General features: G+C 26.2%; 3 protein-coding genes and 1 long non-coding RNA gene across 4 annotated transcripts in view; 1 reads left to right on the forward strand and 3 right to left on the reverse strand.

The window, feature by feature from the left end:
* Window positions 1–523: 523 nt before the first annotated feature.
* Window positions 524–1,174, reverse strand: LOC135924275 (piggyBac transposable element-derived protein 4-like). The gene has a single exon (XM_065459329.1). The coding sequence runs from the start codon at window positions 1,172–1,174 to the stop codon at window positions 524–526; it is 651 nt and encodes a 216-aa protein (XP_065315401.1).
* Window positions 1,175–1,458: 284 nt separating this feature from the next.
* LOC135925150 (uncharacterized) lies at window positions 1,459–1,907 on the reverse strand. The gene is made up of 3 exons (XR_010571552.1): window positions 1,800–1,907; window positions 1,532–1,629; window positions 1,459–1,491 (listed from the first exon to the last, which is right to left on the reverse strand). It is a non-coding gene; the product is annotated as an uncharacterized LOC135925150 (long non-coding RNA).
* A 16,185-nt stretch (window positions 1,908–18,092) lies between these two features.
* On the reverse strand, window positions 18,093–19,036 carry LOC135924638 (tRNA wybutosine-synthesizing protein 3 homolog). Its single transcript, XM_065459727.1, has 6 exons — window positions 18,780–19,036; window positions 18,677–18,739; window positions 18,541–18,636; window positions 18,367–18,498; window positions 18,257–18,321; window positions 18,093–18,211 (listed from the first exon to the last, which is right to left on the reverse strand). Exons 1-6 carry the CDS (start codon window positions 18,957–18,959, stop codon window positions 18,175–18,177), a joined length of 573 nt encoding a protein of 190 aa, XP_065315799.1. The 5' UTR covers window positions 18,960–19,036; the 3' UTR covers window positions 18,093–18,174.
* A 4,924-nt stretch (window positions 19,037–23,960) lies between these two features.
* LOC135923950 (annexin A5-like) overlaps window positions 23,961–25,513 on the forward strand; it is a 31,921-nt gene continuing 30,368 nt past the window's right edge. The window contains exon 1 of the mRNA XM_065458977.1: window positions 23,961–23,984. Coding sequence (XP_065315049.1) covers window positions 23,976–23,984 — 9 coding nt within the window. The 5' untranslated portion in view covers window positions 23,961–23,975. The remainder of the gene's footprint in view (window positions 23,985–25,513) is intronic.

A 25,513-nucleotide genomic window follows, 5' to 3' on the forward strand; every position in this document is an offset into this window, starting at 1 on the left:
ATACTTAGGCCAATGTGCAAATTGGTCTTTCCGAATTTGGTAAACATTGTGCTGTACCTTTTTTACACTTTTTTATATATTCCGATTGCACCGATATTCGTTTATTACCCGTTACTGAATTAATGCTTTTATTCTTTGCACAATACTTCTGCAACTGATATTTTAAAAGTTAGGAGCGACTCCTGCTCTTTCCTGGGAATTTGTAACAGGTTACAATCTCTCCGGTACAATAGCCATGAATTAACAAGCATCATGTCAAATATATGAAAGGCTACTCGGTGATACCATTTTCGGGACCTGATATGAATTCTATATAATGCTAGTAGGGAATCTATAAGATCCACTCCACCCATGTTTTTATTATAATTTTTAACAATGGCTGGACATTTTACGTTAATGCTTTCCTTTTTTTTTCTATCGAATCGTTTCACGTCAGATATCGGGTGGGCCCCTATAAAGCTGCTCATTAGATAAACTGAACGATTGTCAAACCATTTGATTACAGATAATTCTACTCCATTGATCACCGTTTTTTTTCAACAAAACTTCCTCTTCCTTTTTTTTTGATCTCTTGATCTGTCGGCAAAACACAATTTTTGAGGCGATTTGCCCTAACCGTTGATACACATTGTATTCCCCTTTGCGCTAATATAACCAGTAAGTTTATGCTAGAGAACCAATTGTCAAAGTATAACTTATAATTTTGATCCAATGGAACTGCGACAACCATGTGCAGAACTGAATTCCCACAAGCTCCTATATCTGGCATACCTTCGGCTTGGAGAATCTTCCCCATATACATTTCATAATTATAAACAATACCATCATTTCCACATAATAAAAAGAATTTAAAACCCCACTTTTTAGGCTTTTGGGGGTTGTATTGTTTCATCTTACTTTGTCCCTTGAAAGGAACAACTTGCTCATCGACGCATAGATTTTCTCCTAGTGTAATATCTTTTAAAATATTTGTTGTGATCGTCAGCATAGGTCGTATTTTATGAAGAGCATCATACCCTTCAGTCACAAAAGGACATGCTTTCGTGTTGTCATTTATGTGAAAACATGATTTTATGAACTCCCACCTTTTTACTGACATAATGTTAGCTACATTAGCGATTCTAGTAATAGCCGTCCAATATAAACGAGCTCTTGGTAGATTTATAATGCTCATATAGAACAAAATTCGTATGAATTGTTCTAATTCATCTAACAATAAATTAAGGGGTCTGCTTATATCTTTTTGAATAGAATATAGATTTGATTGTTGAACTATTGTAGGAAGTATATTTCCCAGTAAAAATTTGAAGTAGTATATCGGATTTTTAACTTTATTGGCGAAGGGTAAACTGCCTTTCCAATCTGGGGCTACTCGTGGGACATTAGTTAAAGAGGATTTCCATATATTTCGTCGTCCTGACAATCCATCATCAGGATGGCTTGAGTCAGAGTCATTACTTTCAATATCCGAATAATCTGATTCAATTGCCCCTAAAAATATTTATTATAGCATAAGAAATACTAAATTTACCAGTATCACATGGTAAATATTCTTCATCAGACGAATCACTCAATTGAGAATCCTCACTATCTACCGGTATTCTATAATTTATATCACTAGTCATTGAGCTATAAATTTATTTGATAAAATTTTCAATAAATATTTTATTATAACAAAAATCGTCTAAATGGGCAATGTTAACCTCAGTTAACATATCATATTATTAGAAATAAAAAATGTTTTGTTATGTTAAAATTTATAAAAATATAATAATTATATAAAATGATATTATTTTTACTAGATTTAAAAATATTTATAGAATTCCACTAGAATTTAAATGATTTATAACGAATCAAAATACGATAAATAAATTTAAATTTTCAAGGTAGCCATTTTATAAAAAGCGAAAAATAAATGTATAATATTTGATAGAAAAATAATGTTATGTTCATGATTGACGTCTTTATTATAAAATATATATGTTACTTAGAATATACAATGCGCGTTAGATCGTAAAATCAATTATAACAATATTTATAGCAAAATATTTAAGACGTTGCCTCAGGTTTACAAAGTGCAATAGAGGGTAATATGTTAAATTAAAATTTCAATTAAGATGTACCATTAAAAGTGACAATCGTCATAATCGTTATTTTTAAAGTTTTATGAATTTCTTTGACGCAAATGGGCAAAAATAAGTATTGCTAACATGTTAAATTAAAAATAGTGAAGATGTACCATAGATAAATGACAATAATCATAATCGTTATTTTTAAATTTTCACGTAAATGGTCTGAAATATGTATTGCTAACATGTTTAAATAAAACTTCAGCGAAAATGTACCCTAGATAAGTGACAATCATAATCGTTATTTTTTAAGTTTTTTGAATTTTTTTGACACAAATATGCAAAAATTTAGACTGCTAACTAGTGTTGCGTAATCAGCTAATTTTAGCCGACTAAAAACGGCTTAGCCGAGATTTTAGGTGGAAAAATCGGCTAAGCTTAATTAGGTATAGCCTAAAAATCGGCTAAGCCTAATTAGGCTAAGCCTAAAAATCGGCTAAACCTAATTAGGCTAAGCCTAAAAATCGGCTAAGCCTAAAAATTGGCTAAGCCTAAAAATCGGCTAAGCCTAAAAATTGGATAAGCCTAAAAATGGGCTAAGCCTAAAAATTGCCTAAAATAAATTAGTCAAAATTCTGCATCGATGCTTAGCATTAATTATTATTTATTTATTTTAGTAAAATAATTTATTTTATTTATATTTAATGTAAATATTTTATTATTATCAACAAATAAACATGATATGATTTAATATTTTTTATTTATATTATTATATTTTGAAATGAAAATAAATTTATTTATTTGATGTTTTTTTAATAAAAAAAAATAATATGCTGCTATATTGTAAAAATGTAATATTATTTATAATATAATTTATTAGTGATTTTCACAATCTTCTTTGTAAATACATCTTTTATTGAGGAATTATATTGTAAATTTTATTAGATAAATAAACAATCTTTTAGGTGAAATCTTTTATCATTTTTTTAAAATTATCTATTTATTATTAAATAAGGTGGATTTTATGAAACTTTTTTGATGTTATTTTATATGATCTTTTTAAGGATAATATTTTAATGTGACAATTGTCATAATCGTTCTTTTATAAGTTTTTTGAATTTTTTTGAAGGAAGTATGTTAAAATAAGTATTAATAACATGTGTAAATACAAATTAAGTGAAGATGTACCAATGAAAAGTGATAATTGTCATAATCGTTATTTTTAAAGATTTTCGAATTTTTTTGACGAAAATATGTTAAAATAAGAATTAATAACATGTGTAAATATAAATTTAGTGAAGATGTACCAATGAAAAGTGACAATTGTCATAATGGTTAATTTTAAAGTTTTTTGAATTTTTTTGACGAAAATTTGTTAAAATAAGTATTAATAACATGTGTAAATATAAATTTAGTGAAGATGTACCATAGAAAAGTGACAATTGTCATAATCGCTATTTTTAAAGTTTTTTGAATTTTTTTGACGAAAATATGTTAAAATAAGTATTAATAACATGTGTAAATATAAATTTAGTGAAGATGTACCAATGAAAAGTGACAATTGTCATAATCGCTATTTTTAAAGTTTTTTGAATTTTTTTGAAGAAAATATGTTAAAATAAGTATTAATAACATGTGTAAATATAAATTTAGGGAAGATGTACCAAAGAAAAGTGACAATTGTCATAATCGTTATTTTTAAAGTTTTTTGAATTTTTTTGACGACAATATGTTAAAATAAGTATTAATAACATGTTTAAATAAAAATTTAGTGAAGATGTACCAATGAAAAGTGACATTTGTCATAATCGTTAATTTTAAAGTTTTTTGAATTTTTTTGAAGAAAATATGTTAAAATAAGTATTAATAACATGTGTAAATATAAATTTAGTGAAGAAGTACCAATGAAAAGTGACATTTGTCATAATTGTTATTTTTAAAGTTTTTTGAATTTTTTTGAAGAAAATATGTTAAAATAAATATTAAAAACATGTTTAAATTAAAATTTAGTGAAGATGTGCCATAGAAAAGTGACAATTGTCATAATCGTTATTTTTAATTTTTTGAATTTTTTTGACGAAAATATGTTAAAATAAATATTAATAACATGTGTAAATATAAATTTAGTGAAGATGTACCAATGAAAAGTGACAATTGTCATAATCGTTATTTTTAAAGTTTTTTGAATTTTATTGACAAAGATATTTTAAAATAAGTATTGATAACATGTTTAAATAAAAATTTAGTGAAGATGTACTCTAGATAAGCGACAATTGTCATAATCGTTATTTTTAAAGTTTTTTGATTTTTTTTAACGAAAATAGTTAACTTGCTTCGATATTGATTTTAAAATAGAAAAAAAAGTTTACCCAAATTTTAAACAAGATTGTCTGGTGAAAATTGGTAAAAAAATAATAATTTCTAACTTGGGATTAGATATTATGATATAAATTTTGCATATTAATTTCTGACCCGATGAACAAATGTAATAAAATGCCAATTTGCTCCTGTTTTTGGGGAAGAATCTATTATTACCATATGTTTTTCTATGGCATATACTCAGGCAATTTTAATTTTACAATCTATATTTTTACCCATTTACATCAAAGAAATTTTAAAAATAACGATTATGACAATTGTCACTTTTCTATAGTACATCTTCACTAAATTTTTATTTAAACATGTTATTATTACTCATTTTAACATATTTTCGTCAACAAAAATTCAAAAAACTTTAAGAATAACGATTATGACAATTGTCACTTTTCATTGGTACATCTTCACTAAATTTATATTTACACATGTTATTAATACTTATTTTAACATATTTTCGTCAAAAAAATTTAAAAAATAACGAATATGACAATTGTCACTTTTCATTGTCTTCACTAAATTTATATTTACACATGTTATTAATACTTATTTTAACATATTTTCGTCAAAAAAATTCAAAAAACTTTAAAAATAACCATTATGACAATGTCAATTTTCTATGGTACATCTTCACTAAATTTTTATTTAAACATGTTTTTAATACTTATTTTAACATATTTTCTTCAAAAAAATTCCAAAAACTTATAAAATAACGATTATGATAATTGTCACTTTTCTATGGTACATCTTCACTAAGTTTTTATTTAAACATGTTTTTACTACTTATTTTAAGATATTTTCTTCAAAAAAATTCAAAAAACTTTAAAAATAACGATTATGACAATTGTCACTTTTCATTGGTACATCTTCACTAAATTTATATTTACACATGTTATTAATACTTATTTTAACATATTTTCGTCAAAAAAATTCAAAAAATTAAAAATAACGATTATGACAATTGTCACTTTTCTATGGCACATCTTCACTAAATTTTAATTTAAACATGTTTTTAATACTTATTTTAACCTATTTTCTTCAAAAAAATTCAAAAAACGTATAAAATAACGATTATGACAATTGTCACTTTTCTATGGTACATCTTCACTAAATTTTTATTTAAACATGTTTTTAATACTTATTTTAACATATTTTCTTCAAAAAAATTCAAAAAACTTTAAAAATAACGATTATGACAATTGTCAATTTTCTATGGTACATCTTCACTAAATTTTTATTTAAACATGTTTTTAATACTTATTTTAACATATTGTCGTCAAAAAAATTCAAAAAACTTTAAAAATAACGATTATGACAATTGTCACTTTTCTTTGGTACATCTTCACTAAATTTATATTTACACATGTTATTAATACTTATTTTAACATATTTTCGTCAAAAAAATTCAAAAAACTTTAAAAATAGCGATTATGACAATTGTCACTTTTCATTGGTACATCTTCACTAAATTTATATTTACACATGTTATTAATACTTATTTTAACATATTTTCGTCAAAAAAATTCAAAAAACTTTAAAAATAACGATTATGACAATTGTCACTTTTCTATGGTACATCTTCACTAAATTTATATTTACACATGTTATTAATACTTATTTTAACAAATTTTCGTCAAAAAAATTCAAAAAACTTTAAAATTAACCATTATGACAATTGTCACTTTTCATTGGTACATCTTCACTAAATTTATATTTACACATGTTATTAATTCTTATTTTAACATATTTTCGTCAAAAAAATTCGAAAAACTTTAAAAATAACGATTATGACAATTGTCACTTTTCATTGGTACATCTTCACTAAATTTGTATTTACACATGTTATTAATACTTATTTTAACATACTTCCTTCAAAAAAATTCAAAAAACTTATAAAATAACGATTATGACAATTGTCACATTAAAATATTATCCTTAAAAAGATCATATAAAATCATCAAAAAAGTTTCATAAAATCTACCTCATTTAATAAAAAAGATAATTTAAAAAAAATGATAAAAAAATTATAAAAGATTTCACCTAAAAGATTGTTTATTTATCTAATAAAATTTACAATATAATTCCTCAATAAAAGATGTATTTATAAAGAAGATTGTGAAAATCACTAATAAATTATATTAAAAAGAATATTACAATTTACAATATAGCAGCATATTATTTTTTTTATTAAAATAACATCAAATAAATAAATTTATTTTCATTTGAAAATATAATAATATAAATAAAAAATATTAAATCATATCATGTTTATTTGTTGATAATAATAAAATATTTACATTAAATATAAATAAAATAAATTATTTTACTAAAATAAATAAATAATAATTAATACTAAGCATCGATGCAGAATTTTGACTAATTTTTAGCAGATTTATATAGGCTTAACCTAATTAGGCTTAGCCGATTTTTAGTTTTAGCCGATTTTTAGGCTTACCTAATTAGGCTTAGCCGATTTTTAGGCTTAGGCTAATAGGCTTAGCCGATTTTTAGGCTTAGCCTAATTAGGATTAGCCGATTTTTAGGCTTAGCCTAATTAGGATTAGCCGATTTTTAGGCTTAGCCTAATTAGGCTTAGCCGATTTTTAGGCTTAGCCTAATTAGGCTTAGCCGATTTTTAGGCTTAGCCTAATTAGGCTTAGCCGATTTTTAGGCTTAGCCTTATTAGGCTTAGGCGTAGTTTTTAGCCGATTACGCAACACTACTGCTAACATGTTAAAATAAAATAGTGAAGGTGTACTATAGATAAGTGACAATTGTCATAATCGTTATTTTTAAAGATTTTGATTTTTTTGACGCAAATGGGTGAAAATATAGATTGTAAACATGTTAAAGTAAAATTTTATAAAGATGTAGCATAGAAAAATAACAATTGTCATAATCGTTATTTTTAAAGTTTTTGAATTTTTTTGATGCAAATGTTTTAAAATATATATTATAAACATGTTAAATTAAAATTTCATGAAGATGCACCATAGAAAATTGACAATTGTCATAATCGTTATTTTTAAAGTTTTTAACGTCAATGGGCTAAAATAAGTATTGTTAACATTTTAAAATAAAACTTCCATAAAGATGCACCCTAGATAGGTGGCAATTGTCATAATCGTTATTTTTTAAATTTTTTGAATTTTTTTTGGCCCAAATCAGATAAAATATAGATTGTAAAAATGTCAAATTAAAATTTCATAAAGATGCACCGTAGGAAAGTGACAATTGTCATAATGTTATTTTTAAAGTTTTTCGATATTTTTTGTGAAATCATTCAATAGAGATATTTTGTTTAAATTTTATTGAAATATTTCAGAAAAGTGCCAATTATTACAATCTTCGATCTTTAATTATATATTTTTTTTGAGAAATGTGTTGGTATCATTTAGCGAAACAAAAACACAAATGACAATTTTCATGTTCATAATCGTTGTCCCTTTTATCCTGCTTTAAATTTGATAAATAAATGCAAAGTGATTACTAAAGAGAATTGTAACATATGTTAAATCCTAAACTTTTAAGATATGGATTCACAATCTTATTCCTTTAATTAATAAATTTTAATTCTACATCTATTAAAATGTACCTACAATAACAATTAGCAAAAGTTTTTCTATACTCAGTGCAAAATCGTGCTGAGTCTGAATTCAGGGTAAAATTTTTATGAAAGAGCTTACAAACCATATGAATATTATTTATGAATATGATACAATCAACATCCTATAAATTTAATGTTAATATTTTGAATTTTATAAATATATGGTAAAAATGGATTTCTCCCCAAAAACAGGGGCAAATTGGCATTTTATTACATCCGTTCATGGGGACAGAAATAAATGTACAGAATTAGTATATAATATCTAATCCTAATATAAATTTTTTTTTTGACTATTCTCATCAGACAATCTTGTTTAATATTTGGCTTATTAAAATCAAAATCGATTTAAAAAACAAAAATCAAGTGTTAATATTAGTGCTATAAATTAAATGTCCTACACTCAGATACAACCTAAAAAGCTTAAGAAATTAAAATAAATAAATATTTTATCAAGTTTAAGGTTAGTTCTATCTTATATCAAATCAAAATAATGAATAAAGGGTTAAATTATTTATAACAGTTCTGTTCGCTCTTTTTATATTTTTTTTATAACGGTTCGGTTGCGGTTCAGAAAATTATAATGGTTCGATTCGGTTTTATAATTTGGTTCGGTTCGAAACCCTGATTACTTGATATCATGTCATTTTCACATCTCCATAAAGCCACCGATGCGGCTTGTCACTTTTCTATGGTACATCTTCATGAAATTTTAATTCAACATGAATCTATATTTTTATCCATTTGCGTCAAAAAATTCAAAAAACTTTAAAAATAACGATTATAACAAGGGACATCTTCGCTGAAGTTTTATTTTAACATTTTAGCAATACTTATTTTAGTCCTTTTACTTATAAAAAATTCAAAAAACTTAAAAAATAATGATTATGACAATTGTCACTTATCTATGGTACATCTTCACTGAAATTTAATTTAACATGTTAGCAATTTATTTTTTTGCCTATTTGCGTCAAAAAAATTCAAAAAACTTTAAAAGTAACGATATGACAATTGTCACTTTTTATGATACATCTTAATTAAATTTTTTTAATTTAACATGTTAAAAATACATATTTTTACCTATTAGCATCAAAAAATCTAATAGTTAAAAATTCCGATTATAATAATTGTCTATTTTCCAAGGAACATCTAACATCTTTACAATATAAATATTATTTTCACCCTTTTGTGTCAAAAAATCTCAAAAATGTTAAAAAATAACGAATATGACAATTGTCAAATATTATCCTTAAAAAGATCATATAAAATAACATAAAAAAGTTTAATAATAAATATTTAAAAAAAAACTATCTAGAAAAATAAAACCTCTTTTAATATACTTTAAAAAATAGATAATTTTACATAAATGATAAAAAAAACTATAAAAAATCACAAAAGAATTCCTCAAAAAAGATTTATGTAGAAAGAAGATTTAAAATTCTTATCAAATCAAAATATGTTTAGAAATCTTTTTGAACTTCAAAAAATATTTTTTATTTATCATTTTGGGCGTGAAAATTACTGGTAAATTGTAACAAAAATAATATTACATAGCGCATATTATTAAATAAACATTAAATAAATAAATCCATTTTCATACTATTATCATATTTCATTTTATAATATAATAATTTAAATAAAAAATATTTAATCATATCATGTTTTTTTGTTGATAATAATAAAATATTAACATTAACATTAACATTAAATATAAATAAAATAAATTATTTTACTAAAAATAGATAAATAATAATGAATTCTAGGCATATCTTACGGAACACTGACGGACAATTATCTGATGCAGAATTTTTGACTAATTAAATTTTAGCCTACATACGATTAAGGCTAAACCTAATTAGGCTTAGGCGTAGTTTTTAGACGATTCCGCAACACTACGTAGAAGCCTTTGATCTGGTTATATTTATATAAAGATATTTATGGTTTTACACTTTTTTTTTCTATAAATTATTTTTTGTGAAAAATTTCAATTTATAATATTTTAAATTTTTTTTAACATACTTACATTTTGAAAATGAATGCTTACAATGAGATTCTACATAATGAGGAAGGCGGAGTAAGTTTATATAGTAAATTTTAGCTCAAAATGATACCTAAAAAAATTTCCCAAGTGGCTAAGATATATTTTGATTTACTATAGATTAAAATCGGGCACTTTTGGTCACGCATCACCCCCCCCCCCCTCTATAGAAAATATAAAGTAAAATTTTGCGTTTGCATAATAGGGGAGAACGGTAAAAGGCAAACATCAATAAAATTAACTACTTGATACCTATTTACTAAATATTTGAAGGTAATTAGATTTCGATTCAATTTATCCTATATTCAATAATAATAAGTAGGGAATACGTCCAACATGGTCTAAGGTTCTCTGCAAAATTAAATGGCAAATTAAGAAAACACAATCTCAAGCGTTTATTTTCTAACTATTTGATACAAATTCTTAAATTTCAAATTTTGCAATCCACTTAATTCTCAGGTTATTCCAATATCAAACCACCTTTTTTTGGGGAAGCTCATACCTAAATTTTCTCAAACCGCAAACTATCTTTAGAATACCCAAAGGAACCCGTGTATCACTAGCTGATTTTTTTAACCCTATCTTTATCAACATTATTAGATAATTGGATTTCAATACAATTATAGGACGATCTTTTATCATTTAGTTATGTAATTCTAGAAAACCCAAAAAGATCTTTAAAAAATAAAATAAACATAAACTTTAACATTAAAAATAAAATTCTACAATTTCTACAGTTATCTAGAATCTACTTTTAAAAATATTGATATTTTGCCTGATCGAAGTTAAGCTTATCAGCCAAAATATAAATGTAGGTTATATTAATGGAGCCACCTGTTTGTCTTGTTCATCAAATAACACTGAACCTATAGAGCATACTTTGATATTTTAAGTAATAAACATCCATCATTATCCTCTTATTGTATATCTCTTTAAACGTTACCTCTCCCCTTATCACCTATAGAAATAATGGAGTTAAACCTTTATATATTCATGATAACCTCAATTTATTTATCTATTTAAGCAATTAATAACTTTTTGTAAATAAAATATGATATTCCTGAGCCCGTGGGGTATATATTTTTTGATGCTAGACTTGATGTATTGTCTAAACCCAAAGATCGTGGCAGGCCTGTAGACATGTGCGCCGCCGATCAAATACGCCGCCGCCGATGATTATTGACCACGCCGACGCCGCCGCCAAAAAAGTGTCGGCGCTCAACACGCCGCGAGGCGTGATACATATTTTTTATTATTAAAAATAATTATTATTTTATATATTATTTATGAATTGTAACTAGAAGAAAAATAGTATTAAATATTTTTTGAATTACTAAAATGTGATTTTATTTTTTAAAATTAATTAATATTATTTGTTATAAATTAGATTTGTTGGCTCACTTTGGGCAGGTCTGTGACCAACTTGCTAGATAAGATAAGATTAGGATAGTAAAGCAGAAAAGGTATTGATATTATTATATATTTTATTCTTTTTATCTTAATTTTTATTTTAGCTGTTAAAATATTTAATTATTTTACAATAGAATATTTAAATAAAACTGATCTCATCCCTCATTTAGAATTTTTTATGGCATAATATTTTTATTATTAACTTTTTATTATGTAGAAATATGGCATTATTTCAGATACAAAAGATTTACCAGATAGAACAACACTTAGCCGGAGTGGATTAGATAATGTGTATTTATCAATGAAAGCATACATATGTCAACAAATTAATATAGGTCATGTGGACCGACAAATATAGACGGCGAAATTATATTATCTTTACATTTCACGAAATAGATAATAATTTTAATATTGTATTATATACATTGGCGACACATCATGTCACTCAAAAACATATCGCTGAAACTATTCTTTCCGAGATAGAAAAAGTTGAAAATGAATTTGATTTAGGGTCCAAGAAAATTCAAATGGTTATGGATGCAGGACCCAATGTAAAGAAAAGTGTTCGTCTAGGAGAATATGACCATCATTAATGTTTGGGACATGGATTACATAATCTCGTGAGATGGAATAAAAAAGTTAATAAAATAAAAAATCTCATTAAAAAAGTGAGAGAAATTATAATTTCCTTAAGATTCAAAAACTGCTGATTTTGAAAATATAAACGATATCGAAAATAGGAAATGTTTTGAATCGATATCATTTACACCGGATTTAGATTTGGATGATAATGATTTTTTTATGAAGATCTTTGGGTTTGATGATGATAGGGAATATCAAAAATCATATGAGAAAAAACCTTAAAATTAAATGTGCCTACATGTTGGCATAGTATTTTAATAATTTTGGAAAGTGTGACTGGCAATAACAAAAATCCTATAAATATTCTATTAAATAGAATGGAGAAACCGGATCTCAAATTATTTAACACCGATTGGGACTTGGTGCATGAACTTTTAAATTTTCTTAGAACCTTTAAAAAAACTGAATTTTTATACGTCCAAAAAGGAGTTACTATTTAATTTATCCTTATTATTTCGTAGTGAAATTAAATATCATTTAATTGTAAAAGAATATGATAATCCTCCCATGCATCCCTTAAACAAAATATGATTACTAAATTTGATCATAGATTTCCAATGACCGATCTTCAGGTAGTATTTTAAAATATATAAATTATTTTTTTTATATTATTTCTCTGTTTTATTTTTTTACTTAGGTGTTAACACTTTTGGATCCTTATTTTCAATCTATAAACATAGTAAATGAATATTTAAAGGAAAAAAATATTACTCTGGTGCAATTTTTATGTCAACACTCTACCTATCTATGGCCTAACACGGACGAATTAACCTAATGTGAAACGTCGGAAGTTGCTTCAAAATTCGATTATCTTACATTGGCTACGAAACATTCATCTATTCATAACAATATGAAACAACAAGACTATTTAACTAGTTTAGAAAAAGAATGTTATTCATTATTTTCGCCTTATAATTTAGAGTTAAAGATTTCTTAGATTTTTGGAAGATAAGAGCATTGGATCTTCCTAAACTTTCAATATTAGAAATGTCCTGTGCGTTCCAGCTACGAGCACACCCAGCGAGCGTGTATTATCCATAGCTGGCTCACTCTCAACTCTAAAAGATCATTTAATGTCTTATAAATCTAAATATTATATATGATAATTTTAACTTAATAAAATGATTAAATTAGTTATAAACATAATAAAGCATAAATTTTATTTTATAAGTGTTTCCAATGAATTTATAATTTGAATTTAAAAAAAATTTGAGTTAGAAAAATATTTGACGCCGCCGCCAATTTTTGTGGCGGCGTCTAAATCGATTCGCCGCCGCCAGCCGATCATTTTAAAAAAATAAACGCCGCCGCCGGTAATGCTGTCGGCGCACATGTCTACCTATTGGTTCGGTTTTTAGAGGACTTATTTCCAAAACAATAGGCAGGAGAGAAACAAGGCTTCAATTTTTGGTTTCAACCCAATTAGGGAAAATATTTTACTCCTTATTTGTTTTTATCTCATCTTGCTGAAAATTACTAATTCTCTGAACGCTTGTTATTGTCCCACTACCAACGTCTACATGACAGGATTTTCACTGGTACAAACCCCCTTTAAAACCTATGCCTACCCCCTTAAAAAAATTCACTTCTTTCGGCGGCTATGTTTCCCTATTTTTAATTTCACCTTTTTAATTATAATGATACTCTATCAGAAAATTTAAAAAGAATAACTTAAATTATTTTATCTCTACTACCAACTATCGACATTTTGTGAATATAAGGAGTTATTTTTTAGATAATAAATTCAATTAAAACCCCCATCATTTACAATGAATTCATTATTATAGCATTATGAGCTTGCTGAAAATATCTAAATCTTTTAAATTACATTGTAAGGATAGCAGAAAGATCTATTTGGAAAAAAATGTCTGATTGTTTGCAATATATAGATTTGGTTGATGAACTGTATTTTAATAGATCTAAAATAAATGTATTAATTTTTACAGCAATAAATTTTGTCCTATTTGATCTCAAAATTTAATAGATAACCCCCCAAAAAATGTATCTTACCCCCATTAAAGCCGCCTACCCCCCTCAAAAAAATAGGATGCGAATAATCCTAACCTCCCCCCCCCCCATTTATGACGCTGCCCACTACCACTAATTATGGTCCATTTTGCTTAGATTCACATGAAAACATTCAACAAGGCGACCCCCATTTTATTTAATCTCGTTATAAATAACCCTTGAGATCTTAAACACAAATTTTTACTTCTATTTTAAAAGCGAGAATGCATTCCTTTTTTTCAAACGGAGTAGAGTAACGTGCAGTGGCGTAGACAAGGGGGGGGGGTTTTAATTTTAAAAAAAAATTTAGATAGAAATTTTTTTTCTTATTGCGAATAATTTTATTTAAAATTTATAAATAAAATTATATAAGATATGAAAATGAAATATATTTAAAAAAACAAATAAGAATTTTCAATTTTAAATGATAACATGGTTTAAAAATATATATTAAAAATTATATGCAAAATATTAAATAACAATAAAAATATATTGTAAAATATTAAATAACAATAAAATTATACTGTAAATTTTTTCAAGTATAGTTAAATTAGATATTTATAAATTTAATAATAAAATTTATATTGTTAAACTAATTAGATTTTAAAAATTTTAATTAATTTTTAAATAAAAGATTGGTAAATATAATGAGAAAGTAAAGGTGATAACTAATATGTTTGGGATTAAAAATTTTAAACCTAGAATAGTTTCTAGATAGTCCAATCGCTTAAATATTGATGCATCTACGATTAAGGATTTTTATAAAATAAATATTTTTACTATCCTTATTGATACATTTTTATTTCAATTAAAGGAAAGATTTATTAGTCAAAATTTAATTCTAAACAGCTTTCATTTTCTTTTGCCGGTTGATTCTGAATACACTTGAAACGCGAGAGGATATTAAGTCTCAGAGTTTTATTCTGATGAATTATTAGGATCGTATGATAAGTTACTTTGTGATGTCGAATTTTGGTATAAAAATTTTGACAGAATAGAGTACTCTTTGATACAAAAAAATGCTTTGCAGGCCCTTTCCATTGTAATAGCACTTTAGATTCCCTGCCTAATATCAAAACATTGCTTTTTATTTTAGCTACCCACTAAATGAAATTTCTTCTTCAATTTTTAAAAGAATAAAACCCTATTTTAGAAATAGCACCGGTGAAAGACGTTTAAATGATTCGTAATATTAAATATTTATAAGATTCTTCTAGATAAAAATTTGATTCTAGATAAATGAGTCAAATCTCAGAGAAAAATACACCTCTCTTTATAAATTCAAATCATAAAATTGCTATATTATTATAACATATTTTATATTCAACAAGTAATTATAATGTATTCTTAGTCATAATATTTATATATTATACTATTTTTAATAAAAATATTGTATTTGCAATAAGAATTAGAGATCTGTATCGGGCCTAATTTTTCAAGCCCGGCCCGAAATTATTTTAAAAATGTTTTGTCGGCCTGGCCTGTATTTATTTAAATATGGAAATTCATTTTTATAATTACTCAAAATAAAAGATGTCTAGTTTTTATATATAAAATCAAATATTTATATTTTACATAAAAAATTTAACATAAAATTGATATATTTAGATATATTTAAAAAAAAAAAATTCCAAAACCCGATCCAACCCGACCCGAATTTTTTTAAAAAATATTAGGCCCGAACCCGATTTTCCTACTTTTGCAGATCTCTAATAAGAATTATTAATGTTCTATTAATATACTCATTTGTTATCATTAAAATAATACATAGTTAAATAAAGGGGTGTTATTTATACTAATGTATTTTAATAATAAATAAAATCTATAATGAAATTCTCTGCAAAATTTTGTTATATGCAAAAATTTAATTAAAATAATTATTTTAACATAGAATAAGATATATTGAGTGTCATAAAAAATGGGAGTTTTTTTTTTGGGGGGGGGGGGCGATTTTATTAACATTGATAAAATTTTCAGAATAATGCTTTCAGTCGCGTAATAATCATAAATTTGGTCAAAATTTGTTACTAATATTTTTTTTCATTTATGTTGGCTACTATAGTGATTGGCGAATTTTTAAAATATGGTTTGGAAAAAATTTTTAAACTCCCCCCCCCTTTATGGGTTCAATCCAGGCTACTGGTAACGTGTTTCTTTTTTTAATTCTCAAAAAGTTAATTATATCATTTGAAATATGGGCAATGTTTATGGCTGAATGTAGTGTTGTTAAAAGGCTTGATTAAAATTATTTTTAAAAACTTTTATCAAGATTTTGGCCAAAATATTATTAGGTAAATCGAAATTTCGGCAATAGATGCTCCAACCTTTCCGCAAACTGTGGGGAGAATCTTCAAGCTTGGATAATTTACTTTTGGCTAAAATTTTGAGCTAGTCACTTAAAATCGGCGAAATCAAGCCGTTTAATAACTCTAGCTTTATGTGACTCGTTAGATATTTTAAAATCCTTTTTTTTGTTGCAGATATAACAAAAAAATCAAAATTTTAGCCACTCTATTTTTTAAAATAATTCTATTTTTTTTAAACATTACAAATATATTCAATTTTTGATTATAAAATTATATATAAAATCATAATATAACCAAAACCAAAAATGATTGATCATCACAAAATTCAATATTAAATTATTTACATAGAATATTATAAATGATACATCCAAATGTAAAGTTAGATTGTGATGCAATTATGACATCATGGTGCAAATCTTGAGCGTCACATCAAAAAAAATCATCCTCTAAAACTCGCTAAAATAAACAAAATATCACAAGTCAAAAGAAATAAAAAAGATTAGGATGTAAAACAACAGATTCTTGAAGTATTTATAGAATAAAGATGGCATAAACAAAATCTATAAGAAATATCAGAGAATATTTTAGCTATTCTAAAGAACCCCACCTGAGTAAAGAAATGAATATCTTACACTAATGGCAAGATCAGAGTATTCAATACATCAAATTATATAAACTGTCTTATGTTGTATTGGCAGTGCTGACTACTCATGTTAGTGGAAAGAGATGCTTTTAACAATAAAATTTATACTTTCTCCATATAGATGTAATTCAACTAAAGTACAAAATATTTTAATTGCACAGCTCTATACTATTTTTTAAATAAATAATGTTCAATATTGAAATTAACTGATATAAAATAAAAAAATTAATGAATGTGTGCATATAAAAGGGTTCAAAACAGATTTTAGAAATTCATGCAGAATAGATATTATTATTTTTTACAAACCAAATCGGAATCATTAATTTTATCTGAACAGAAATTCATTTTGGATATCTGATAAAATCTGATTTGAGAATGATTACAATATATAAATTTTACTCTCAAGTAGGATTAAGCAATTGTTTAGTAAGGTAAAACTAATACTGAATGTGCTCCTACACTTATAAACACATAAGGCCCAACATTGATTTTATATGGGAAGGGTCCCAACCAAGGTAGAAGGTTATTGAGGCATTCCCTGCCAAGATTATACTAAGGGGTTTCCATTTTTCAATTTTTTCTCCTATAATTTACTCATTTTATATTTAAATGTAAAAATTAAATAAAAAAATTAAATGTACATAACATCTTTTGAGTTAACCCAAAATGTGCAATCAGAAACAAAAATTTTGGAAAAATACTTATAATTTTATTTTTCTGTTTTTTTCCAGTGAATTGGCAATGACAGCAAAATAATAATTTATTATAAATAAAGAAGATTCTATGGTAAAATTAATTTTTTTAAAAATACAACCAGGATAATTCACATATTTTTTTAAATATAATATAAAAATTTGTTTTTTAACTTATCTAAAACATAAAAATTTATATATTTGTTTTTTAACTTATCTAAAACATAAAAATTTATATATCATTTTAAAATCCCAATTACACACAGATAACTAAGAAATCAACTCAAGATAAATGAGCAGTTTATTAAATATTTATATATTTAGAATTGGTACTTTTTGCTCAAATTACAAATGCATTGTATATATTTACATAATAAATAAAATATTTAATTATTTATTGTAATAATCTGTTAGAAATTTTGTGAATCTAAAAAAAAATTTATTCATACATTATAAAATAAAAACAATTTACTTGTATAATTTATCATTATTTTTTTTCAATGCTTCATTTAAAATATCAACAATGTATTTAACATACTGTAAAAAATATATTTGACAAATTACATAAAATAACTCAAAAACTTCATTAGACACAAGTTGGTAATTTAATGGAACATGTATACTTGAGGTGTTCCTGATTGCCAGATTAATTTTTTTGCTTTTTCCTATAACCAAGCCAGAATTTTTAAATCCTTCATTTAAAACAACAGACAACTAAAGTAAGTTTACTCTATATATCATTGAACAAGAATATACCAATTGTGATGCTTTTTCTAAATTCCTACATTGTATATGAAGAATAAATGGTTCAAATGATATAGAAAAATCACCATCAGTAACTAATTCCTCAATCTTTTTTTAAAATAAAGTTTCTAAAAATTAGATATAATACGATTTTATCTGAGGGTGTCGGATCGTGATAGGAGTTGATTAAACGACCTTGTTTTCCACTAGACTATCTAAACATAATTATATTATAAAAAAGATGTAAAAACATTATTTGTTATGCTAATTCTCCCTGAACAAGATGAAGTTGTATAATAATCTGAAAGACTATTAATAAGAACTATAAGATCACAAATATTTCTGTCAATGGATCCCTTTATACTATTATCAGCATGAAAGAAGGTGGATAGTCGTTGCCGATTAAAATTATCATTTATTACATTTTCCATTTACGTGAATTCAGATAAAAAAATAAACATAGATGGCGTATATTCATATCATATGAATTTTAAATATTCCTTTAAACAATTAATCAAATAAATCTATCCATACAATTACAATGTAAATATTCCATTCACTTTTAATTTACATATTATTTATAAATATTGTTGAGATGATATATTATTACTAAATAAAATATTTCAGCATAAGTTAAGTATACATAAAATAATTTTATGGGCTTGGGAAATTTTTTAAATATTATAGCGGGCTTGGTTATTTTTAAAAAAAAAGAGACGTATTAAATAAAAAGGTTAAAATTATACTATGCCTAACGAAGACTCGAAGAAGATATTTCAGAAGACAAACGAAGAAACATCAACATCTACTCAATTCTATATTCCAGAATTCGTCAAAGAAGAAGTGAATATTCAGCACTATTTATATAATTTACAACTCATCTTTAAAGTAAAAAATATTGTTGATCAAAATAAAAAAAAAAGATTTGTTATTAGCGTACTGATAATTTAATTAAAATAAAAAATTTTTACTGCCCAAATAATTTAGAGAGCATTAATTATATAACTTTACTTGATAGTTTAAAGAAAATATTTAAGGATATCTCTAGTATTTTCCTACATCACAATAATTTTATACTCTAAAAAGAGACGGTAAAACTATTATCGATTTTTCGATCAAATTGAAAAGTACTTGCTCTTTATGTAATTTTAAATCACCTGTTGATGAACCTTTAAGAGATATTTTTATCAGGAGTAGGGTTGCCTGAGTTGGATAAATACCGAAGGCAATATCACTGTTGAAGATATCGTGCGTTTAGCGGTCTCGCTGTCTTCATTGGAGAAGGAAACACAGGCAGAAGATAACAAAATAATAAAACATAAGCCTACGCAAGATTCCAAAAATACTTATTTTAGGAATAATAATTATAATAAGGTTAATATTCAATAATAATAATTATTATAATGTTATCAAATTCAACCATAATAATTATAATCTTAATAATTATAAATCAAGCTTTAAACCTAATTTCAGTCAAAAAAAAGTCATATGCTTTCGATGCGGAAAAGCAAACCACTAACAATAGAGTGTAGAATGCATGCCATACGAGTAATTCTACCATGGACACCTCGCCTGTTATTTGCTAATAAAGCTACCATCGATGCGAAGATAAATGGGTGCAGTTTACTATGGAATTTTATACCGGTGCTGAAAGTAATGTGATAGATGATGTTACTGGAACCGCATAGGCAAACCATCATTATCGCCTGCATATAGACTAGTGGGATATAATCATATCAAAATCGACGTGTTGGGTAAATGTTTAGTTGAAGTAAAGAATATTTCAAAGTTTTTACCTATTTGGGTAGTTAAAGGTGAGAATTTTCTTATTTTTGGAGCCCTTATGAAAAGAATTTGATATAAAACTTTCGGAAGAAGTTTGGATTAATGATATAAATATGAATTTTTCTAGTTTAAATGCTATTGTTTCAAAATTTCCGCAAGTTTTTAAAAAAAATTAGGACAAATAAAATTACAGGAAGTCGTTATCAAGATACAATTGAACACATTGCCAATCGCGTTACCAGCAAGAAGAATTCCATTTCCGTTGCGTCGAACCGTTGAAGCTGAGTTAGATAGACTTTTAGACGAAGGCGTTATCGAGAAGGTGGATCCAACAACAACTCCAATCATTTGGACTACGCCAACGATTAATAACAAATAAATCCGTTGCCGTGCGGATATGCGGAGAATTTTGTATAACAATCAATAACTATTTTGCAATAGATAACGATTTACTACCAAATTTTGTTGTCCTGACAAATAGGATTGCGGGTGGTATATTTCAATGATAGATTTAAGAGATGAATTTTTATAATTCGGAGTTAGTCTAGAATGTAGGGACCTTTTAGTAATTTCGACTCATGTCGGTTATTACCGATACCAAAGAATTTCTTTTGGGTTGACTACCGTTCCGATAATATTTCAACCTTTATACAAAACCTATTAAAGGTAATTCCTATGGTAGGATTTGATAAGGCTGGACTGACAACGACAACCGATAAAATTAAAAGTGGAGAAAAATCAGTTACTTAGGTCATGTTATTGACGAATTCGGAATTTACCCTACAGAAGATAAGATTAATGCCATAAAAAATTGTAAAACACCATCAAATGTTAAAGAATTATGTTCTTTTCTTGGAATAATGAATTACCATGACTCTTTTATAAAAAAAATTTACATCCTATTTGTGCACTTTTATACCGACTAACGTGTAAAAATGTTAGTTGGTTTTGGTCAGGAAAATGAGATATTTAATAGAGTTATAAAATATTATCAAAAGAAGATACAATAATTCCTTATTCAGCCAATATTCCTGTCGTGATTTCTTGTGATGCTTCCAAAGATGGTATAGGAGCTGTTATTGTACACCAATTTTATACTGGCCAGAATAAACCGTTGCTTACGCATCGAGGATACTTTCGGCGGCTGAAAAGTATTAACCACCATTGATCGGGAAGCTTCGGCGATCATGTTCACTATTGAGAAGTTTCATCAATATATTTATGAAAAACATTTTATTTTGGTTACAGATCATAAATCTTTAAAATATATCTTAGGTGATAAGAGACCTAAATAAAATAACAAATAACCGTTTAATACGGTTGGCGACGAAGCTATTAAATTACGTCTATGAGATAATTATAGACCTGGTAATCAAAACAAATGCCAAAGCTCTGTCCTGTTTGGGAGTAGGGAGAAAAATCTAATGAAGTTAATATTGAAAAAAAAATGAACCCTTTACTCTCAACCCTTTCCTCACAAAAATATAACTTATCAATCCAAAATAATCCTTTTAATAATATTAAATAAATAAATAAACATTACTACAATTCCACTTTATTCATGTATATATAACATATATACATATTAAATCTTCCCCAATCAATCCCGTCTTCATCCAATATCTTCACTCCAAATAGCAAACAAAGAAACTTTTTAAAAACAATCCATGTGATAATTTCGTTTTCCTCCCATCCACCAGGAAAACTAATTTCCCTGTCAGAAAATAACTGACATTTGATGTATTATATTAAATTTATTTCTTCTTTTTTTCAACAGCTACAACAGTTACAAAAAAATTCGAAAATGAAATTAGAGAATTAAAAATTAATTTATTATAATATTTATCTTTCACTCGCCGTAAAATTGTAAGTGAAACAAACAATGATATGAATCTGAAAGAAATTATTAAATTAATTAAAAATCATTTGTTTATTAATAATATTATAATTATTCGAAGATTTAAAAAAAAATTTATTTTAATTAAAGATAATATTTCGTTCGAAGAAAGATTATTATTTTATAATGATAAAATTATTATTCCTGATAATCTAAAGAAGGAGGTTTTGAATGTTAACCATCAAGGTCATCCTGGTATAATGAGGATGAAATCATTATATTGATACTATGTTTTTTGGACTAATCTTGATCGTGTTGTTATAAAGTTCGTTAAATGCTGCAAGAGTTGTCAGGAAGAAAAGCTGGGAGCCGGAGTAGTGCTGTTATACAATTAACCGACCTTGGGAACGAATACCCATTGATTTAACAGGCCCTGTATCTGGAAAGTATTGGTTAATTTACGTAGATGCTTTCACCAAATGGGTTAAAGTTGCAATTTTAACACATATTAATTTGGCGAATGTAAAATAATTTGCGTAATTATTTTGTTAGATTTGGGTTGCCTTGCTGCATTGTTTCAGATAACGGTACTCAGTTTACTGGATCTGAATTCAAAACGTTTCTTCTTACAAACATTATAAAACATTTTAGATTGGCCCCTTATAGCCCCAAATGGTTTGGCTGAGCCTTATATACATACGATAAAGACGCATTTCTATGCTGGAAGGAGATATGGGACTCCGGACCAGCTAAATTTAACGAATGTTTTAATTACTATCCGAAATACTCCAAATGCACTACTGTTAAATCCCCTGCCGAAATGATGTTTGGAAGACCGCTCGAGATAATGTTAGATTAATGGAAATTATATACGAGGGAAAGGACTGAAAACGCATTATGGAAACAAAAATATTATAAAGATAGGAATGTTGAGCCCCGTGAATTTGAAGAGAAGCAAAAGGTTTGGGTAGGAAGAGAAAGGACTGCCGGGTGGTATGAATGAAACTACATGGTTTATAATCCTAAACATGAGCGCCTTATTTAAATTAGATCAATACAGTAAATATAGAAGAAGACGAAGACAGAAAAATTATACGACAAAAAAGATTACAATTTATTAAGTATTGACACAATAAGGATAATTTTTTATGTTGAATCTGTGGGTATTGTTAAAAACAAGCATGCCGACCAAGTGATGGATGCTAATGTACATTCTAAGGAAATATAAATAACAATGACTGAGGATTTGGGAAATGCAGAACATAATAGAAATACAACTCTTAAAAAGAGTTTCGAAACCCCCATTACGTTATCATGATGAATTCAATTTGTAGTGGGGAGAACTGTAATGTATTAATATAAATTGTATTTTGTTAATTTGGTTTTAAGCTACAATTTATTGTAATAGATTAAATAGATAAACGATTTTGTAAAAATATATATGGATATGTATTTTCTTATTTTATATATATAATATACTTAAATATATACTATTTGATAAATACCACAGATAAATAACTAGACAGTTGACCATTATTGCTTATCTAAATTATGCAATCAAATGCTCTCAGTGGCTGTAGTAATAATTTTAAATTACATAACCACACAAATAATAGATGCTGGTTAATTTGCAGTCATAGCTTTGACACTCACGATGTAAACTCATATCAGAATTTATTATGTTAGATAAATTGATAAAATAAAAATACTAAAAATCTTTAGAAAAAATTTTGCAAATATATTGATGCCTTGGGTTATTCACACAGTAAGGATGTCATATTGGAAATGAATCATTTAGTAACTAGAAAATAAGGACCAGAGTGATATGATGAAAGTAATTAAGATTTTTATATATTATTGTCGCACCACCTCTAGTTGGTATATTATGTCTTAAAATAATAGTTGTTTGTAATAATATCAAAAATATACTCGTACTAAAAATTTAATTCAAAACTGTTTTTCAAAGAAGAAAAAAATAGCTTTCCTAAAAACACGTAAATAAAAGAGAAGAAATAAAATATTTAATAAGGATTACATCCATTGTGAGAATAATAAGATGATTAATTTTTTATAATATTATTTTTATTAAAAATAATTAGATGGCTAAAGTAAACTTTTATGTGTAATCATTTATTCTACATAACGAAATATATGTTATCGCTGTCAAACATAAAAGCATATGATAATCATCATATAATCCAAATAGAATATAAAATGTATGAACTTGATAATATCTTATATAGTATTTATCACATTTCCTTATACTTTAGATTTTAAAACTCCTCAATCAGACGATGTGTAGACTTCTTCGATCATTGATTTTTCATCCTCATTGTTGTTTTTAGTTCTCGAGGTAATGAAAACATATTCTGTGAGGCCGAATTTTTTTCAGTCTTTTCCGTTTCGCCGTTATCTCCCTCTATAGGTGATCCTTCTACATTTCCCAGATTCTCAATTTCCGACTCCATATTTTCTTCCTCTCTCCATTTCTTTCGCTACATCCTGTTTTCGCAGTTGATCAGCATGCATTCGTATCGTTCCATCTTTACTTTCCACCAAATAGGAATATCTACCAGTTTTGGATTTTATAATTCCTTCTCTCCAACCTGAATCGATTTCATTATGTACCCATACAGGTTGTTAAACCTCGAATTGCCTCATTTGAATGTGGTCATCATGCGCTGTCTTTCGCATCCTTAACATTTGCCAGTTTTTTAGATTGCGTCCCAACAATATTTTTTCCGGTGAACGTCCAATTATTTTGTCTTGTATCTTTATATTTTACCTTTTATTTGATATTGCATATATAAATATTATATATAATGATATAATAATATAAGGTTTAATTTTTTATCTTGAGAGTCAAAACGTCTCCCATAGCTTCCTCTGGTTCCTTAATGTCTTTTCTAGTGGCAAAATATCAATTCTTAAGTGTTTGTATTGTTCTTTAAGCTAACACATTCTTTTTGGATTAATAAGGTGTTGAATGTATTAATATAATATTTTTTTCTAAATAGAATCTTCGAAATTCTCCAGAACAAAGCTGAGGGACAATATCTGACACAATTTGTTTTGGCGTTCCAAAACGTGCGAACCATTTCCTTAGCGCCCTGATTATTGTTGTAGACCTGGCTTCTCTCATCAACTCGACCTCAACCCATTTAGAATGTGCATCAACTCCAACTAACCCTGAAATCGATAGGTCCCGCGAAATCTAGATGAATGCGTTCCCATGGCATATTAGAGATTCCACGAATATAAAGGATATAATTGATCGGCTGCTTTGATATGGCATATATTAACGAACATGTTGTTGAATGTTTTTATCGCAATTGGGCCACCAACAATACATTTTAAAAATTG

Source organism: Gordionus sp. m RMFG-2023, chromosome 2 (assembly GCF_954871325.1).
Source record: "Gordionus sp. m RMFG-2023 chromosome 2, tfGorSpeb1-WG-v2, whole genome shotgun sequence".
NCBI classification, from domain to species: domain Eukaryota; kingdom Metazoa; phylum Nematomorpha; class Gordioida; order Chordodea; family Parachordodidae; genus Gordionus; species Gordionus sp. m RMFG-2023.